A 20,167-nucleotide genomic window follows, 5' to 3' on the forward strand; every position below is an offset into this window, starting at 1 on the left:
AGTCACAGAAGATGATTTTTAAATGTGACAATGATGCATGTAGATAGCCAAACCCAGATTATTTGCAGAGTGTTGGAAGCAGTTTAACAGTGCAGTTACAGAGGTTTCCAGTTTTGACATGTACATCTTAATAATTTGGAGGTTTTCTTAGTTACACCTAACACTTTATATTAGCATTGTGGTATAAAGCAGTTAGAAATGTTTTCCAGCTTTTAGATCCTTCACAGAGTTGTCCTGATGTGTGCCCTTTACAGTTACAGAGTGAAAAAGAGATCCTCTTGATGACTTTTTGCTGATCTTCCAAAATAGCCACCAGCATCTGCTATATGCCTACTCCCTTGAATCTTACCAAGTTTCTCAGTGTTTAGATAAATCAAAATTATCTATGCAGCATTGTAAATAGTTTCCCATCACGAGTCCAGCTCAGGAAAACCAAGCTCTGACAGGCTGGTGTTATTTTGTCCTATTACTTTGTACTCATGCTGCAGTGCCCTGAGGTACTTCACGTACTCCAGCTACTTATCAGCTTTGTTCAAACTCCTACTCAGACTCCCACTCACCGGCACTATGATTCTCTTAAGCTACTTTGGTCTCATAGGCACTCAACCAACTTAAAATGCCATGTGCAGACTGTGTGTTCTGGGTACTTACAGGGCTGTGAGCTTTCGTAACTTCAGGTATTTACAACGCTCTATTGCTTTATCAATCATGCTCAGACACTCACCCCATAAATAAGCCTGATTCTCTTAAACTGCTTTGGTCTGGGATGCTCCCAAGCCCCATTCATTGCCGTTTGCAGACAATACGTCACGTACTTAAGGAGCTCAGAGTCATGAGAGTTCTGGAAGGACAGTGGAGTTAAAATGAGGGCGCAGGATATTTGTTTAATCACATACAGCCTGTTGTTAATGATGCATAAAAAATAAGCTTTGAAAGTTGTTGCTTTCTGTTGCTTCTGTTTAGCTTTTTTTAACGCAGAATTTACCAGTTCAATGTATCATGTAAGTCTTTTTCCCCAGTTTGGTCACTTCATCTCTCCAGTCATTTTGATCAATAGAAGTTTGTTAGGAAGGAGAAAATGCAGTGGAGAAAATTAGTGACTCTTGTCAGAGGAAAGCATTTTCCATTATTGAAAACTGCATGTTTGCACAGAGAAAACAAAGATTAAAACTGCTTGAAACACACTTTGGGGGATTTATATCATGCAATAAAACAATCATGTGGAAATGAGGAGCTCCATAAATAACTAGTTTAGAAAAGCCCCAGTATATACACCCATTCAGAATGGAAAGAGAGTGCATCTCAGTGTAAATAAAAAGCCAGAATTTCAGCTTCCCAAGTAGGCAGAGACACCTCTAGAGATGAAAACATGGAGATGGAGCCCACTTGTCATTCTGATCATGTCACTTGTTTACTACAGAAGTGGAAATGCTGCTACCTGCTCTTGAAGTGAAACCTAATGGTGAGCAAAGCACAGAAAATGGGCAGTTCAGTATAATTTCCAGAGCTCCAGCTCTTCAGCACTCGAGCAGATGTGTTGGTGACATTTTTCTTTTATTAGTGTTTTTCCATGCCAAAGGCAACTTAATGAGAACATCAAGCTGCTGGTGGTACATGCAAAATGAGGAGACCAACCTTTAAAAATCAAAATGGTGAAAAATAAAAGTCATAGTGGTATAAGGGGAAAATCAGCTTCATCTGGTGGGGGACTGAGTGAGACATCACCAAAAGCTCCCAGGGAGTGCTGTCAAGGGTTTCATTTCTGTAATCTTGAGCAGTTGGAGTCCTGCTATGTGTCAGCCAGGGAAAACAAAAAGTGAAATGTTTAAGGTATGTGGTACAGGGGCTCAGTAGGTGACTGTAGCAGGGTGCTGCATGTCAGGGAGCACTTCCACAGCAAGGGAGCAACCCTTCTCCATCCAGGAAACCTTTCCTGTTCCTCCTGGAAGGACCATGTTCTGAGGATTTGCAGAGTTCTCTCCCTCAGCTAACTCCCTTTGCCCAGGGATGTCTCTCAAAGTAGGTAGAATTCAGCTGCATCCTTTTGCTGGAATAAACCAGAACTGCTCTAAAATGGCTTTGGCTTCTGGCACAATTCTGTGTGTTAATTTGGCCTGTCTAGCAGCATGCAATATTAATAATGCACAGCTTCAATGGACTTGACATCCTAATGCCTCTTTCTGTAAGTCTTTCCCTTTAGGAAATCAGTATATCAGAGCGACCAAATAAATTGAGTTAATCTAAAAATAGTGAAATGTTGACAAGACTTTTTGTGAAGTTTGAGTAAGGAAGCTTTATGAAATGAAAGCAGGCCAGAAGTGACAGATGGGTACAAATCCGCTCATAATCTTTAAATCCCTTAGTTTAAAAAGTGGCATTCTTGACTAGCTGGGTGAATTTTGTGCAAGAATGTTTTTTCCAGCTGAAGCTTTGTTGGTGTTAATCCTATTCCTTTGATTTATAGTATCTCTGAACAGCTGGTGTGGTTAGTGACTACTCTGTACAAGTAAAGTTTAAGATATTTGAAGGCACTTTGGCATTTAACTCTGGTGTGCCAGGTCGCTGGCAGTCCATGTCCCAGAGTGCCTGAATACTCCGATTGTAGCAACAAAATGCACTTTCTGCTGAGGTAAAACCTGGCCGTTAGCACCACAACACATTGCACATGGTCTCTGGATGGGATGGGAGTTTGTACTCTGCCTGGCCCAGCCATGCCCAGGTCCAGTGCTCCCCTGGGAATCCCACGGTCCTTCAAAGCAGGTCATCCATCCTCCTCCACTCTTCACTCGTGCCACCTTTTAGTAGATGATGAATGGCTAAGGAATTAAATCAACTCCTTGTATTCAGCCCATATTTCTCTGCTTCACAGAGGACTGGATCTGGTTTCTCAAGTAGCTGTGACTGTGGAAACCAGCTCTGAGTGCACATCTAAGGTTCAAACCTTCATTCTGACTTCAGGACTGCAACCCGGCGTAGATCCAATCCCGTGAGAATTTGCCATTGCTGGCAAAAGTACAGAAAAGCAAAAATATCTAAGATTAAACTTCAACCAAGAGGCTGGCAAATCCATCTGCTTCACACAAATGTCCGTGCTAGCGTGGTCACGCTGGGGAGGGATTAGCTCAAACCATCGAGGGGCTGCTGATGCCCCTTTTCAATTGCAGTGCTTCCTTTGGCTCCTCTCCGGAGCCAAAAAATGGTTGAAAAGCTTTAGGTAAGTTTTAAGAAGGGATTTAAGGAGCAGGAAGGAAAGTGATTTTCTGATGTGTTGCGAGCACATCAACAACAGATGTGGAACTACCCGTGTTCATGTGTTTGCAACACCATTATTGCTGTGCCAGAGGCTTCCTTCTGACAGGAGAAAACCGGCGTGGCCTGCAGGCCACCACGAGTGGCTGCTTCCTCTCCAGCTCAGGGTTGGTTTTTAAATGATTTTTAGGTACTTGATCTCAAGAACATGATGTAGAACAACTCTCTTCTCTGGGCCTTCGGTCGCTGCAGTAAGAACTCAATGTGCTTTTTCCAAATAATACAGCAGCAGTTCTACTCTTTCTAGCCAGATGATTGCTGTTGAATTTACTTTATCTCTGCTTTATGCTCCATGCTTTCTTTGGCTGATTTGATTTCGTTTACACCTTAAAGATACAGCTTAAACTCAGTCACCATGAACCAGTGCTCTGTTTTTCTGCAGAGGGCCAGTGTCTGCAGCAGAAATCAGAGGGCAGGCACCGAGGATAGAGCTGGTCTCTTTTACCTTTTGATATGTGCTATAGAGACATCAACTTCTGGGCAACTTCTGTAGAGCTCTTCAGTAGTCGTTGGAAGGAAGCTGACATTTCTAGTGTGATTCATGAGTTTATTTTAAGCTTTATCTGCTCTAGCATGTGAGGAGTCACATCCTAAATGTGCCTGCCTGTTTCTGTTGACTGGGAATTAGCTTTTGCTCACAGGTAAAATACATGTAGGCAGCTCTGGCTAGGAGCTGTACAAATAAAACCATTTAAATCCCATTTCAGGGTGTAGCTTCAGTGCAAACCATGCAACTCTCTAATTTCCTACAACGTGGTCTTCCAGCCTTCTAGAATATTGGCAGTGTTTGTAAACAGCAGACACGTATTTAAGCCAGCCCAAGCATGTGGCATTCTTTTCCGCCATTAAAATAAATTTTTATTATTCATATAATTACAACCTTTCAGCAAAAGCTCAGAGCAGAAATAGCACTCTGACAGGTGCCTACTTGCCTGTGAAATAATCTTCACTTCTTAAGCAGTTTTTGAAGTAGGTATTTAGTTATTTAAATTTGTCAGCTAGCAGTTGATTTCTTAGAGCAAATATAAATTATAAGGATGCTTGGTTCAGAGATTTTGGTAAATATACATATGGTAAAGCAAAAAATAGGGATTTTTATATATGGTGAAACCTCTGTGCAGTGTTGGTGCAGTGGTGAGTCTACAGGGCCACGTCAGTCAGGTAGGGGTTTATTTCATTATTCATCTGAAGAGTTCTGTTTTCACTCAAGTCCATGTTGCTATTTTCAGTCTTGCTGTATAAATGCCATGTTCTCTTCACCTTAGTATTTACACATTTGTAGCAATCTAAAAAAATAGTTTCAAATTATACTACTCTCAAATTCTTTAAGAAGGAGGAGAGACAAACAGAGCCCTTCATAGTGCTGAGCTTCAGAAGTGTGACAGAAAATGAGTTTTAAATAATTTTGTGGTTTTAATACTAATTATTACTAACTGACCATTCACTTGCTGTGTACTTACCAACTAAGTCTGGAAAGCATCTGAAATACATAAACTTATCTTTAGGTGATGGCTTAATTCAGTCATAACTTGTGGTAGAATTGGTTCTGGTTTGTGCCCAGTGGAAGGGTGGTTTGATGTCTCCTGTGCTCAGAAAAAGTTGCTCCTCCAACCTTTTAAAGGGTTTTTTTCAGGGACACTGCATTGTCACTGCCTGATTGCCATCCTCCCTGTTTATCTTTTTGGTCTAATGAAAGACTTCAAGAGTGTGTGAGCTCTGGACAATTAAAACTACTATTTGAGGTTTATTTTGCATCAGTTTTTGTCAGATTTCATTTGAAAACCTATGGATTCAGTTGATGTGTGCTGTCACTTGAGATGGTCGCTGTCAGTACCACGGTGTTCTTCCTCACTTTCAGACACGTGTTGTGTAAATAGATTGATGTAAGCATGGATTTATCTCATTTATTTATTGTTTATTAAAAAAATAACAGACAAAAGAGCATTTGAAGACACAGCTGGCTGGAAATTCAGTGCAGGCAGTAAGAATATTTGTCCCAGGCCTCTGGAAGAAAGCAATCCATCTTGGTGGAGGTTTACCACCTGCTGATGGATGCAGAGATAAATGCCTGAAGGGTCTTGCGAGCAGCAGTGAAGGCAGGGGAGTTTGTTCTGCCTACAAACCTGATAGACCATTTGGAGAGCCTTGTTAAATGTTCCTACATCATTACCCAGACAAGCATAAACAGTGTTGCTGAAGCAGGGTGGAGAGGTGCAAAATCATCCCCAGCTACACCTTTGCAAAACCCTTCATTACACCCACAGTCACTAGATTGTAGTATTGAATTGAACATCCTCAGCCTCACTGCTCCTAGTTTTGCCATGTCATGTATGAAAAGCTGATCTTAGAATTGTGGAATCGTTTAGGGTGGAAGAGACCTTCAAGATCAGTGAGTCCAACTGTTCCCCCAGCACTGCCAGGTCCCCACTGCCCCATGTCCCTCAGCACCACATCTCCGTGGCTTGGAAACCCCTCCAGGGATGGGGACTCCACCACTGCCCTGGGCAGCCTGGCACAGCCCTGGACAACCCTTTTTGGGGAAGACATTTTTCACCGAACATCAAGAAATATTTACATTAATGGGAAAGTCATTGAGAAGAAAATGTATTGTGGTAACGTCAAGAACATGCACAAGCACGGGGAATTCTGGTCAAAGGGTGCTGCTGTGGTTCTGGGGGTGGGCTGTGCCCTTCAGACTTCTCTGTGTCCTCTGCCCTTGCACTCTCCCATTTGCAGCAGCCCGGCCTGTGCCAAGCCCTGCTTTGCATGCAGAGCTGCGTCACACACCACAATCAATCACTTTTAGCCTTTCCCATTATTTCCCCGCGTTTGAATTATACATGGGGAGATGTAGGAGGAAAAAGGAGCAGGAACAAAAGGAGGCTTTCTGTGCTCAAGTGAAGCTTCCTTAAAAACCCTATCCAGGATCTGTAACAAGCCATTAAGGTAAAGCAGTTGGTCATAAACAAGCAAAAACTGGCTCTTCCTCATGCCTGAATATATTTCTAACAGTGGCAGTGGCCAAGCTTCAGCAATATTGATGCTTTTTGCTCCCTCCATGAGCATCTTTTCCATCAGCTCTGGGATTATGGGCTGCAGCCGCCACCTGCAGACAGCTTGGGCCTGTTTTTGGGAGGCTGTTCCCCTGGGCTCTAGCTGCCAGTTGGATTTGCTGGTCTCATACAAAAGCTCCCTTCCCAAACTGTGCTGTTTTCACTCAGCCGTGTGCCGGGAGGATGATTTCTGAGGTGTTGCTCTGCCCCCAGAAAATGGGTGTTGGGCAGGTGGGGAGGTTTTGCATCTGCAAATGAGCTAAGTAGGGTTTGCTAGAGAGAACTTGAAGGTACAACTGGAAAATATAGAACAAAAAAAGTATAGTCCAAGGTGACATTTGGCCAGGTGTTAGAAGATGAACTTGATAAACCTGAAAAGAAGAAAAGCCACCAGTTTGATTTCAGCTGCCACCCTTGCTCAGGCCAGCCAGCCTCCATTCACAGCTCAGTAAAATCTGCAGCAGCAGATTTTGTGTATTCGACAGTGGAGGGATGGGGAGAGAGCAAGGCTCCCAAGATAAATCACAGACTTGCTTCATTGTGTACAATTCTGGCACGTTATCAGCCCTCATGTCTTTATTCCCTCCTCCTCTTGCTCCCACTCTGCTGCCAGCACAGGAGATACAAAGTAAGATCTCAGTCCCTTTGGACTGGGACATGTTTGTAGCTGTAATTTGGCAATACGCCTTGGGCACTGAATACATAGTTCTTAAACACCTCCTTGCTGTACAGCTCTGCCTCATCAGCTCCTTACTTGTGCAGGAGGTAAGGTGAGTGATCCCTCACGCAAGAGCCCCAGGGCCAGCTGGAGAGCGTGGCAGATCTTTACAGTGGTCCTCCATGGGATGACCTGCAGCCTGATGGATGGTCCCACCACCCATGGGTGTTAGTCCTGAGTAAAAGCCAACCCCCAGAGCCGAGGGATTATGCAGTGTTAAGTACAAAGCATTTGTTGGTTATGATTGCCAGGCACAACAAGGATTTTCAAACGCCCCGTTCAGTCAGTGTGGAGATGTGGGCAGCATCTGTAAGCAAGCTGATAGTTACAGAACCATGGAGGCTGGAAAAGACCTCTAAGATCATCAAGTCCAACCATCAACCCAACACTCCCGTGGCCACTAAACCATGTCCCCGAGTGCCATGTCTACATACTTCCTTAACCCTTCCAGGGGTGGTGACTCCACCACCACCCTGGGCAGCCTGTCCCAATGCCTCACCACTCTGCCAGGGAAGAAATTCTTCCTAATAACCAATTGTAACCTCCCCTGGGGCAACTTCAGCCCTTTACCTCTCATCCTATCACTGGTTACTCAGGAGAAGAGAGCAACCCCCACCTCACTCCAGCATCCTTTCAGGGAGTTGTAGAGAGCAAAAGATCTCCCATGAGCTTCCTTTTCTCCAGACTAAATAGCCCGAGGTCCCTCAGCTGCTCCTCACAAGCCATGTTCCCCAGGCCCCTCACCAGCTTCATTGCCCTTCTTTGGATCAGCTCCAGCACCTCAATGTCCTTCTTATCCTGTGATGCTCAAAACTGACCCCAGCACTCAAGCTGTGACCCCCCCCCAGTGACAAATCCAGGGGCACGATCGCTTCCCTGCTCCTGCTGCACACAGTATGTTTGATCCAGGCCAGGATGCTGGTGGCCTTCTTGGCCACCTGGGCACACACTGGCTCGTGTCCAGCCAGCTGGCCACCAGCACCCCCAGATCCTGTTACAGTTACATGGTTTGGGAGGATTTGCTGATTATGTGTCTGGAGTTTATTTTAGTGCCTACCCCACCTTATTTATAGCTGCTGCGTTAAGTCTGGTATTTATGGCTCTGCACCTCTGGAAAGTGCAGGTCAGGCCCTGGAGTTCACAGGAAATACTGCAGCCTTGATCCTCTAGGCAGGACTGGAATAAAATCAGAGATGTCACTGGACATGGCACAAATTGTATGCTTGTAATTATTTGATGGTTTTTTTTTTTCTAAGTGGTATTTCCATTTTGCTCCTACATTCTCCCTGGGATTACAGACCTCCTGACAGCCGAATGCCACTAACAAAAGCCTGCTGAGCACCTTGCAGAACATTCGCTGACTAGACAAGGTCAGCCATGCTCTCTCGTGGCTTTGTAGGGCAGCATGTGGAGCAGCAGCACTGCTGATGTTACTGCTGGCACTTAAAATAGCTGAGTGTCACCTATCCCTGGGCTGCCACCAGCAATCTTCTGCTTGGCTTCAAATGTGGGATGGTTCCTGCAGCAGGTCAGTACCAACCTGAGTCCTTCAAAGCCAGTTAGGGCCAGCAGTGTAACATCTCTAATGTCTTTGGCACTGGGGTTGTGGAGGTGTTTATTTCGCTGAAATTTCTAAGGGGATGGAATCCCAGTTTTTTTCTGTTTCTTTTATTTAAGTTCTGTGTTGAAATTTGGTACAATTCCCTAATGGGAAGTGCAAAGCTGTAGAAGGTTTCTGTTGAATCACAGAATTTGGAACTAATCTTAAAAAGCAGAATGAGCATCTCCCACTGTAAAACTTCTGTTTGTTTTTAAACTTTTACCCAGCTCTTCCTTGGGAACGTTCAACATGTCCAGGTGCAAGGTCCTGCCCCTGGGTCAGGGCAGTTCCCTTGTATCAATACAAGCTGGGGGTGAAGGGCTGGAGATCAGCCTCGGGGAGAAAGACTTGGGGGGGCTGGGACTGAGAAGCTGGACAGAAGCTGGAGGGGATCCTGCCCCTCTGCCCCGCTCTGGGGAGACCCCCCTGCAGTGCTGGGGCAGCTCTGGAGTCCTCAGCACAGCAGAGACAGGGACCTGCTGGAGTGGGGCCAGAGGAGCCCCAGCAATGACCCGAGGGGGGAACCCCTCTGCTGGGAGCCCAGCAGGAGAGAGTTGGGCTTGGGCAGCCACAGAGGAGAAGGCTCCAGCTGGGGAGACCTCCTGGTGGCCTTTTGGTATTTAAAGAACCCCAATGAGAAAGCTGGGGACAGACAGCAGAGCCTATTGTGACAGGACAAGGGGTGATGGTTTTAAACTGGAAGAAGGAGATTTAGAATAGAGAGAAGGAAGAAATTTTTGACACTGAGGGTGGTGAGCCCCTGTCCCAATTTGCCCAGAGGGGTGGTCACTGCCCCATCCCTGGAACCATTCCAGGTGAGGTTGGCCGGGGCTCTGAGCAACCTGCTCTAGTTGCAGATGAAACTAAGTATGGGAGCATTGCCAAGAAATTCACTTTTGAACTGAAATGGATATTCCCTTTGTGTTCTAATTATTTTTCTGAAGGCCAAGAAGTGAATCATGCGGTGCTTGGAGAGCACAAAGGTGGGAGTGCTCTGCAGTGCCATGGCAGCATCCATGAGAGCAGTCAGGAAGATGAGAAGCTGTCCTCAAGGGTTGCCACTTGTCGGTAACCTGATGCACAAAAGTGATTCCTGTGTGTCTCTCAAGATCGTGATGTTTCTTTTAATCTATTTTGAAAGAGGGAAATCTTTTAAATTTAGAGGGAAAAAATAATGTGGAAATGATTAAGGAAGTATGAGACCTTAAATTTCCAGAATGTTTTTTTTAGGTTCGTGCTTTACAGAGTTGCTTTGGCAGAAGAATTTGTGAACTGAAGAAGAGGCAGGTGCAGCTCAGCTGTGAGAGGCACCAGCACTGCAGAGTGTCCAGGGGTGGATGCCTGAATGATGTGTGGGCTCTTCAGTCCCATATACCTTGCAAGACATGTGAGGGCAAGGAGGTGGCTACTTTAAAAATGAGCCTGTGTTTTTGGAAGGAATTGTGAGCGATGGGCAGTTCGTTTCATTCGCAGGTGGTCAGCCCAGGAATTTCCCCAAATTGTGCAGTACTTTGGAGGTTCTAACGGCATCGTCTCTAACCTGCATAGCTTCTGCTAAAAGAAATTGTGTAGTTCTACAAACATCTCAATAACCTATAAAGGAATAAGGGAAAAGAGGTGCTGATGAGCACGATTAGCTTGGCCTTTCACAAAACCTTTGACAAAGGCACACTGTCCTTAAGAGAAGCCAAAAATACACGTGAGAAATGGCTCCTTGGGTTAGAAACCAGCCAAGGAGGATCTTTGTGATCCAGAAAAAGTTCTGTCCCAGCAGAAGGTTGTGGAGTGATTCTACTCCATTTACAGGTTGTTGGGATAATTTTGTTTCAGTTTGTTGTGTTTGGTACCTGACTTGTTCCTCATTTTCTGTGTAGACGTGGTGGTTTGGGGAGCATCAGAGCAAGGAAGGTGCTTCAGCCCCTGCACTTCCCACGGTTCTCTCGCTGCCATAGCAGGAAAAAAAGAATGAAACGGGAACGTCTGCTGCTTGGTTTTATGGGTGCTTATATTACAGATAAGCAGTGGATAATTAGATTTATTTTTATGGCTTAGAATTTATTTTTATGGATTAGAATTGGTGGGTCACTTGGAGGGCAGGTGGAGGCAGCATTTCATGATCTTGACCGTCTCACATCATCTCTCCTCCCTCCCCATCCCTTTTTTTATCTGCATTTTTGGTCACTGGGAAGTAAGAGACTTCTGTACCCTCCTTCATGTACTTTAGGGCGTTTTTCTCAGTCTTGCCTGTTCCATGGGCTATAATCAAAGTTTTATTTGTATCGTCTGAGTAATATGTGTGGAGAATGTCAAACAAAAATTCAGGAGACTCATGTCTGGTCTCGATGGGAGGAGCTGAGGCAGATGGGCACAGAGGACAGCTGTATTAGTGACAAAACTGTCACCTGTCTGCCCTGGGCACTACTGCAGTCTTATTGTTTAGGATTTAAAGTCCCTGTAAGGCAAGTGCAAACACACGGTCTCTAAGGAAAAAGAAGCTGCATGCAATGTGAGTTACTGGTGGAGAGTAAATATAGATCTATATTTTTTTTGTCCTGCTTTTTGCACTGTTCTGAGTAATTGTTTTTTCTTCTGAACATTATTGAAGCTTGAAAATACTGATTCTTGCTTAATTACTGTGTGAATTCAAGCTTGACCTTGAAGGAAAAACATCTTTGCTGTGAGGGTGGCAGAGCCTGGAGCAGGCTGCCTAGAGAGGCTGTGGAGTCTCCTTCTCTGGACATATCCCAAACCTGCCTGGATGCGATCCTGGGCAACCTGCTGTGGGTGACCTGCTGGAGCAGGGGGTTGGATGAGATTATCTCCAGAGGTCCCTTCCACCCCTGCCATGCTGGGATTCTGTGTTACTCTGTGAGATGGGGAAGCAATGGTTAGAACATATAAGGGGGGCATCTCCTTTCTCAGTTTTGTCTGAGGAAAAGACTGTGCAAAGAGCCACGGAAGAGGTGGGACAGGACTGGGAGAAGCGGTGAGAAGACACCTGTGGGAAGGACCCAGGAAGAGCCTTGGTCAGGGACTCCTGCTCTTTAAGCAGGTGAGGTAAGGACATGGTGGAGGTGTGATTTCTCATCAAGGAACAGGCAAAAATCCAGGTCAAAGAGATCAATGAGGATGAAGAGGAAGGGAAGAGGTTACGGGTGCTGATGGCCTGAAAGCTGTGGGCCCCAAGAGCCTTGGACAACAGAAGGAAAAATGAGCAAAGAGGAAGCAAAGAGGGGATGTGGTGGGCACCTGGTGAGATTTCTGCACAGTTGGTAATGGAGCAGGGTGAGACAAGGGCAGTGGGGGAACTTGAACCAATTTCAGCCCCACAGCTCTGGTCCTCATCCTGACCGGGGCTGGAGCCAGGTGTCCGCAGGAATTTTTCCCACCACAGGTGAAGCACAAAATCTCCAGCAGCTGCAGGGCTGGGCTGGGCTGTGCATGGGATCTCTAATGCCTTTTAATGTATTAATCAGGTCTCCTTTGCACCCTGGTGACTTTTCCTCCTTTTGGTAAAGTAATTACCTAAAAACTGGTAGAGCCTGTGCAGCTTTGACTTTTACAAGGTGCCTCGTCGGATACTAAAATACAACACCAATAATCCCACGTGATTTAAAAAAAAAAAAAGCAAAACCTATCTCTGCAGCCAGTAATGCCCAGGTTTTAAATTTTCTGGTGATTTTCTTTGTAAACTGCTCAGCAGGGTATTATTCAGGCAGCTGCATCGAGGGACTAATATAACATGTGTTCTCAATTTTGGACCCTTTATGTTAGGAATTTTCCATTGTGCAATTGCATTAAATCTGAGGCAGCTGACAAGAGGACGATGTTTTCTAACTCTGCACAAGGTTAAATGACTGAAATAAAAATAGATGGAAAGGAAAACAAAGTAAAATAAGTTTGCTTTCTAAGGTAGTGGCAGGCAGTAGTATGAGGTCAGGGACTTAACGAGAGCCCAGCCATCAGTCAGGGACCCTGAAACAACCAATCCTCCCTCAGTCACTGTGGGAATGATCTTCTGTTTCAGATGCTCCTTCTGTTTCATTCACACAAATCACAGAACCAAGAAGGCTGTGTTTAAAGTTGTCTTTTGTATAAAAAATTGTGGTGATAATGACTATATTTGCAGAAGTGTTTTCCTTTCTAAATGCCTGGGCTGTAGGACATGTGCAGCGTTTTCCTTGCTAGGAAACCTCGGATTTTCACCACTGCCTGTAAGAAGAGCCCATGCTGGGCTGGTGTTGGCGGAGGGCAGTCTGTTGAGCAGCAGGGTGGGCTTCCCCATGGGAGAGCTGATGGATTCCCAAATACAAAGATCAGGTCAGGACAGCAGCGGCGGGTCAAGCCAGAGCTCTGATCTTCAGAAGGACCATCAGTTGGGTGGGTTTCCAGCCTCACGTGCATGTGGGTCTCTGTCCTGCAGCACACCGGGACCCTTCTGGAGTTGTTTTGGGCTCTGTGTTCCCATCTAACTGGGCTTTCACTCTTGCTCCCATTTTATATCTCCTAGGTTTTATTTTCCGCCCAATTTGCAGAATTGCTGCTCTTTTTCCTTCTGAAATCGAGACGAAATGTCACACCAGTTTCAGCAGGTCTAGTTACCTAGTCTCTTGCAGATTGTCAGCACGATGCTGCTTGAGCATTTGCTAAGGAGTTTCATAAATAGAAGCAAGGGAGGGTGCCATTTATTGCTGTAATTTTCTTACTGAAGCAGAGCTTTATGTCTTTGCAGAGTTAATAGCTTTTGCTCAGGTAGAGAACGAGGTGACCTCAGATGCTAAATCCCATTTTGTTCTCTTTAAATGACCAGCTGCACCCCACTACAGTAGTTTCAGTAGTTTGTACCCTCGTTATTGTTTTGTTGGCTTTGTGTTTTGGATAGTGGTGTTTTCATTACCAAGTCCTCTGGGGTTAGAGCGGGTCTGGTGACCAGGGTGCTAAAGCTGGACACCTACATCCAGCCAGCAGCTGCCCCTTCCAGCATAACCTTCTTCATACCCTTTGGTGCATCTCCTTTAGCCTTCAGAGAAGGTGTTTCTTGAGCTGGCAGCTCATTTTGCTGGGATGATGCTGGTGGAGAGGTTCCTCTGCACATCCTGTTGTTAGGTGAGCCACTGACTTGTGTAGTTAGCAGGGGGTTTCAGCAACAAATGGGAAGCTACATCCATTTAAGACTGCAACTTGTCAGTCAGTTGCAAAAAGTTTTATATTTATATATGTATATTCCTGTTTTCTGAAAAAATAGCTCTAGTTTTGAGCTGAGCAAGACAAACCAGTAAGTTAAAAATAAATCTCCAGTACACAGTGCATCTAAACACAAATTGTTTATTACTGGCTATTTTATTTATACCAGTCGTGGGATATTCAACTACTGACCTGGGAACAGCAAAACATCGTTTTTAACTCCGGTTCAGACAGCAGCGCAACAAGCAGAATTTAGCCTTGAGACCACAGAGAAACCCTAATGTAGGTCCCCAGGAGGAAAACCGGGGGTCAGGGTGCTGCTGATGGTGGGCAGGGCTGGACTGCCCTATTTCTGACTGCAGGGCACAAGCAGAGGCATGCTGCTCTGCACCCTCACTGGCGGTGTTGCCTCACTGCCTTCGGCAGGCAGACCAGCCCTGAGTGCGTCTTCCAGAGCACCCCAGCTCTGCAGGCACCTTTTTTTTCCTGAATAATCAGATGTAAATTAACAACAGAGGTGAAAATTCAACCATCTGCTTCTCTTCTACCTAGAAGGAAAAGAAAACAGCCATTAATTTAATTTTATTTACTATTGAAGTAACCTTTTGTATCAGTTTTGGCAGCACTGTGCAATCTAAATGGAGTGCCAGGCATGGTCCCTTTTAATATTTCTCAGTGTAGATCTAAAAGCCTACTTAAAATCTTTGGATTCTAGACCATTAATGAAATTGTGACATCTGGTTGAAAGCCTGTGCAAGGAACGTTTGTAATAGCTGGAGTTTTTATGAATACAGCTTGCATCAGCTGGAAGGGAAGAATATAGAAAAGGCATGGACTTAATGGGTTCTGTTCTGCTCAACATTTGTTCCACTTAAATGAGGGAAATGAAAACTATAATGTTAGCACTTGAAAAGCAGACGGTTTTTCCAATATTTTCCTGCCACTTTTAGCCAACAAACACGATGGCTGTTGCATATGGTGGTCAATGACTACATTTCCTGCATATTTAAGGTTAAAGTCTTTTCCTCTTTTTTTTTTGTTTTGTTTTGTTTTGTCTTTGTTGTTTGTTTTGTTTTTGGGTTTTTTTTTGTTTGGTTTGGTTTGGGTTTTTTGGTTTGGTTTTGGTTGTTGGTTTGGTTTTTTTTTTGTGATTGATTGGTTTTTTTGTTGAAAAAACAAAACTTGCCCTCAGATCTGGAGAGGCAGTCGGGAGGGAGCTCGGGTTCACCCAGGCATGGCCCAGTGCAGCGGGTTCAGCTCACAGAAGCAGGCAGTGTGGACTTTTCTCTATTACTTTCCTTGGCCATTAGGAAAAGCCAGCTCTCGGCTGGGCACCAGAATGCTCTCCTCCCGCTTCAGCTCCTCTCTGCTGTTATTAAAAGGAAGAACATTTTCTTGCTAATCATTTATATATATATATATCTCTGTCTCCACCATATATTTGTTTATCTTCCCATTCTCTTCTGTTTCTTCCAGGTACAACTTGTCTGATCGCGCTGCTGTCAGACAAAGAGCTGACGGTGGCCAATGTTGGAGATTCCCGAGGAGTCCTGTGTGACAAGGACGGGAACGCGATCCCCTTGTCCCACGACCACAAGCCCTACCAGCTGAAAGAGAGGAAGAGGATTAAAAGAGCTGGTGAGTCATAACATTTCTGCTTTGGCTTGAAGGTTCATCTTTTTTCCTCTCTCCTTTGCCAATAATACAAAGAGAGGGACTGAAAAGTTCTAGACTGAGGCGTCAGCGGATAAAATCTTCCATTATTAATACAGCACTTTTCAGTAGGATGTCATGGTGCAGACAGAGAAATGAAGCAGGTTGACCTATCTCTTATCAACTAGTGCCAGAGTAAGAACAGCAGCTTCACCCTCACCAGCCAGTTGACCATCCCAGCCGGTTCCTCTGTTATCTCAGGGAGCACAGAAACAAACAGGAGCAGCAGCACTACAGGCTTCTTCACACCAAATCATAGCAGCAGCCTGCATGTGAGAGGCTGGGGCTGAAGCTGAGTGAGGTTTACTTCCTACAACAAGCAGAGATTCTAATCTAAATCTAATTCATCAGAGATGGTTTTTGCTTCTCATATAGTGACTGCAAATGAGTACAAACATCTGAATTATAGCAGGAGTATAGGGAAAGCATATAAGAAATTACAGTAAATCCTTCTAGCTTTCAGCACTTGTCAGTTCAGCAACCTCCTGGGCTAGAAGTTACCTTTGGATCATGAAGTTTAATAGCCAATTCTCTATGAATATGCCAAGGTCTCTTTTGAACCCATTTTGAACACACAGCAGCCTGCAGCAGCAAATGATTCAATGAATAAAAAAAGTTCCTCTTGTTTGTGTTAAACCTCCTGATGAGAGTTGCCTCTCCACCCCCACATCTTCGTCTGTGAAGTGGAAAGAACAAGTTTTTCCCAGAGTATACAACATTTTTGAAGCCTACAAGTTACCAATACACTCACACCAGCATAAGCACCTGCATGTGTGCAACATGCAGTTTCCTCTTATTTTGTTATCAGCGAGGAGACATTGAGAGCAGTGGGGATCCTTCCTGCTGCTAGAGAGGGAGCTGAGTTCACATGTGCTCTCCAAAGGGGCGGAAAGAATGTACAGATCCTAAGAAGAAGGAATTGGAAAATCGTGGTCTCACTTTGCTTCAACTTCTGTACCTGGGGGATGTATGAATAAAATCTGGAGATCTGTTTGTAAAGTTGCTTCCCTGTTAGCCAAGTTCAGGGCCTCTCTGCAATTGTTCACTTAGAGAAGGCCTTCACTTAGGAGAAAAAAAATACCATATGATCATACCCAGGGCAGCAGTGGAATCCCCATCCCTAGAAGGATCTAAAAGCTATGGAGATGTGGTGCTGAGGGACATGGGGCAGTGGAGACCTGGCAGTGCTGGGAGAATGGTTGAACTCAATAATCTGAAAGGTCTTTTCCAACCAGAACGATTCTACAATTTTTGTGGCCTCATAGTGCTGTTAGAAATGCACATTCTGGTTTATACTACTGCTGGATACTTCTACATGTTGGAACATCCTATCTTTACACACAGTAAGTGTAAAATTGAAGCCAAATGTCCAAACTGAATTATCAAGCCTACATGGCTCCTGTGATGGCAAAAACTGACTTTTTCCCACTATCTAGATACTTTCTGGTCATGTACAACCAAAGAAAGCGACAGTAGCCACATCATTGTGATACATTCTGGTTTTCCAGCTTCACATTGCACCATGGAGCTGCACTGTCCAGGGCTCTGTAGGTAGTTATAAAATAACTGCCCACTTCTGTTAGTAGGATTAGACTTAATTTAAAAGTGAAATCCATATAGCCACAGTTGAGAAAATAGCCTTCAGACCTCATTGTGAGATAAATCAATTTGAGGCAGCCTGAAAAAGCAACTCAAAGAATACAAGGAATCTTCTTCTGACCAGGAGCTTGAGCAGTGTATACAGTGGCCTTGAAACACCCGTGGGTTTGGCTCAGGAAGAAAGACTTGGTTGTAGAGCCACAAGGTGACTGACACGGATAGAAATTTAAGTCGTTCACCTTGAACATAATCCTCTGAGCTCAGCTCTCGCTACAATACAAAATGTTTGTGCTGTTGCCAGAAAGCTTCTTTCTTTCAAGCCTTTTCTTCTCCAGTGGCAGCCAGTGCTGCAGAGCATTTGCTCTTCCCGGAGCCTCACTGTGTGTTCTGAATGGCTGGCTTCATCAAAGAAAATACCACAAGTGCCAACAGACACTCCAGCAAACCACGGGAATTCAACTTGTGCCATAGGCAGTTCCAGGCGCCACGTGAGAATGGCACCAAAATTATTTTGTCCACATAAGCACGACCTGCAGAGACTGGAGCAGTCGTGCTGCAGCCAGCCAGCAGCATCACCCGTCTCCTCCACAAGTGCAGCACCAGGCACAGGAACTGCTCTCCTCGAGCTGTGTGGAAAATAACAAAGTAAAATGGCCTCTTCTCAAGTGGATTTTACTTCCTCTGTCACTCCAGTCCACACACATGATTACACACCAGTTACTAGAGCCCTGATCACTGATGAAAACTTACCGTGGGCTGGTGACTAGGTGGATATGAAACATTTAGTGCCCTCAGAACCTACAGCAGCAGCTGGACGAGTTTGGCTTTGTGGCACATCTAAAGACGTGATGGAGTAGGCTCACCAGTCCCTTCTTCTGTGGTTATGGCAGGAAGCATCTTTTTCGTTAGTCTGGAGAAAAGGAGGCTCAGGGGAAATCTTATTTTCAGCAGCTCCTTGACAGGAGGCTGGAGCCAGGTAGAAATCAGTCTCTTCGCCCAAGGAAGAAGGGACAGGACAAGAGGAAATGGCCTCAAGTTGCACCAGGGGAGGTTTAGGTTGGACATGAAGAACAATTTCTTGCGCAGAAGGGTTGTCCAGGGCTGTGCCAGGCTGCCCAGGGCAGTGGTGGAGTCCCCATCCCTGGAGGGTTTTCAAAGCCATGGAGATGTGGTGCTGAGGGACATGGTTTAGAGGTGACCTGGCAGTGCTGGGCTAATGGTTGGACTTGATGATCTTAAAGGTCTTTTCTAATCAAAATAATTCTGAATCCATATTCATAATGGAGATTCTGTAGAGGTATTTATGAAAACAGCCAGGTAATTATTTTTTTTTTCTGCTGGTTTTAACACAAATCAAGTTTCAAGCTTTAAACGATGGTAAATCACTACATGAAGTGTAGTTTCACCTGAAAGCAGAAGGAATTTACAAATTAGATCAGCCCATGGAGGAATGGAAACACTATGGTAAGATTTAGGTGACTAACAAAAAGCACATGAGCTGGAGTGCAGAGCTGAAAATGTTCTGATCGTGACAAAGAACAAAGACATTTATATGAACACAGAAGCAGACAGCTTGCAGATGTAAAAGACAACAGTTCTCCTGATTTTGTCAGCCATTTTAATGTTCCATGTCTGCAAATTATTTGTCCTCAAGTGACTTTTCATTCACGTTAAGATGATGGGAATGTTGCTATAAAGAGTGCAGGCAGCACAGGTGGTGTCAGAGTCATCGATTTCAGGGCAAAACATATCTAACCAGAATCAGCCTCTAAATGAAATATTCTCAACTAAAAGTAGCCTAACTCCTGGTGATGGTAAAATCAGTCAGAGCCCACACTGCATTTTTCTGACTTTAAGTAAAATCTTGTGATCAGTTTGTTTGCAGCAGGTTTTTGGTCCTTTTTGACACAGCTCGTTCAAGGCAGTTTGAAAGAAGAGCTTTTAAACTGTTTGCTCTTGCTTCTTTGCTTTATGCCCTGCAGTGAGAGAGTCCTACCACAGGGCATTGTCTGTGTCCTGCCCTTCATGGATCTTCTGACACGGGGAAGAGGTGAACTTCAAAGAAGGAGATGTTTGCTAACACGAGAACACAAAGATTGGCTTTCTGTGTTTTTGCCATGAGGCTCCCTGAGCAGCGAGGCGTGTAGTGCAGGAGTACCTGTGTTCAGCACATTGTCAGTCTCTCTGGGGCTGCTTTGTTTGAAAGCAGAACCCTTCCCAACTTCCCTGCTTCCAGCACCATCGCCAGCACTAGCGGCCACAATCCAGCTCTTCCCTGCAGCGCTCTGAGATTTACTTAAGGCATCTCCTGCTTTTTGAGATATGTAACATCTGTAAACGTGAGGATGCAGCAGGATGAATTTTTGGGTGGGTTTGACAGGAAGCCAGAGGAATGCTTTAACTTTAAAAAGGACTGCTTTAAGTGTTGGTGTTTCTCTGCAGGTGGTTTTATCAGCTTTAACGGCTCCTGGCGCGTTCAGGGGATCCTGGCCATGTCCCGCTCCTTAGGAGATTACCCTCTGAAGAACCTCAACGTTGTCATTCCCGACCCCGACATTCTTACCTTTGACCTGGACAAACTGCAGCCAGAGTTCATGATCCTGGCGTCAGATGGTCTGTGGGATGCCTTCAGCAACGAGGAAGCCGTCCGATTCATCAAGGAACGCTTGGATGAGCCACACTTTGGTGCAAAGAGTATAGTTCTACAGTCCTTTTACAGAGGATGTCCTGATAATATAACAGTGATGGTGGTGAAGTTCAGGAACAGCAGCAAACCAGAAGAACAGTAATTACCAGTGGCTCTCCGCCTCACTCTGAACTCAAAACAAACTCTTGCATTTTAAACATAGTAGAAAGTTCTAGTAAATACCATTAAGATTCTACACAAAAGGAACAGATCCCTCTGGTCTTTGTTCTTTGCTTAACAAAAGGAGCAATACAACAAATACATTCTGAGTGACGATAAGAATTAAGTTTACTCACATGTACCTG

General features: G+C 44.8%; 1 protein-coding gene across 1 annotated transcript in view; it reads left to right on the plus strand.

The window, feature by feature from the left end:
* PPM1L (protein phosphatase, Mg2+/Mn2+ dependent, 1L) overlaps positions 1 to 19,965 on the plus strand; it is an 89,080-nt gene extending 69,115 nt beyond the window's left edge. Inside the window, exons 4-5 of the mRNA XM_008947322.1 lie at positions 15,341 to 15,502; positions 19,619 to 19,965. Coding sequence (XP_008945570.1) covers positions 15,341 to 15,502; positions 19,619 to 19,965 — 509 coding nt within the window. The remainder of the gene's footprint in view (positions 1 to 15,340; positions 15,503 to 19,618) is intronic.
* Positions 19,966 to 20,167: the final 202 nt, after the last annotated feature.

This window comes from Merops nubicus, unplaced genomic scaffold (genome assembly GCF_000691845.1).
Source record: "Merops nubicus isolate BGI_N331 unplaced genomic scaffold, ASM69184v1 scaffold18379, whole genome shotgun sequence".
Lineage (NCBI taxonomy): Eukaryota > Metazoa > Chordata > Aves > Coraciiformes > Meropidae > Merops > Merops nubicus.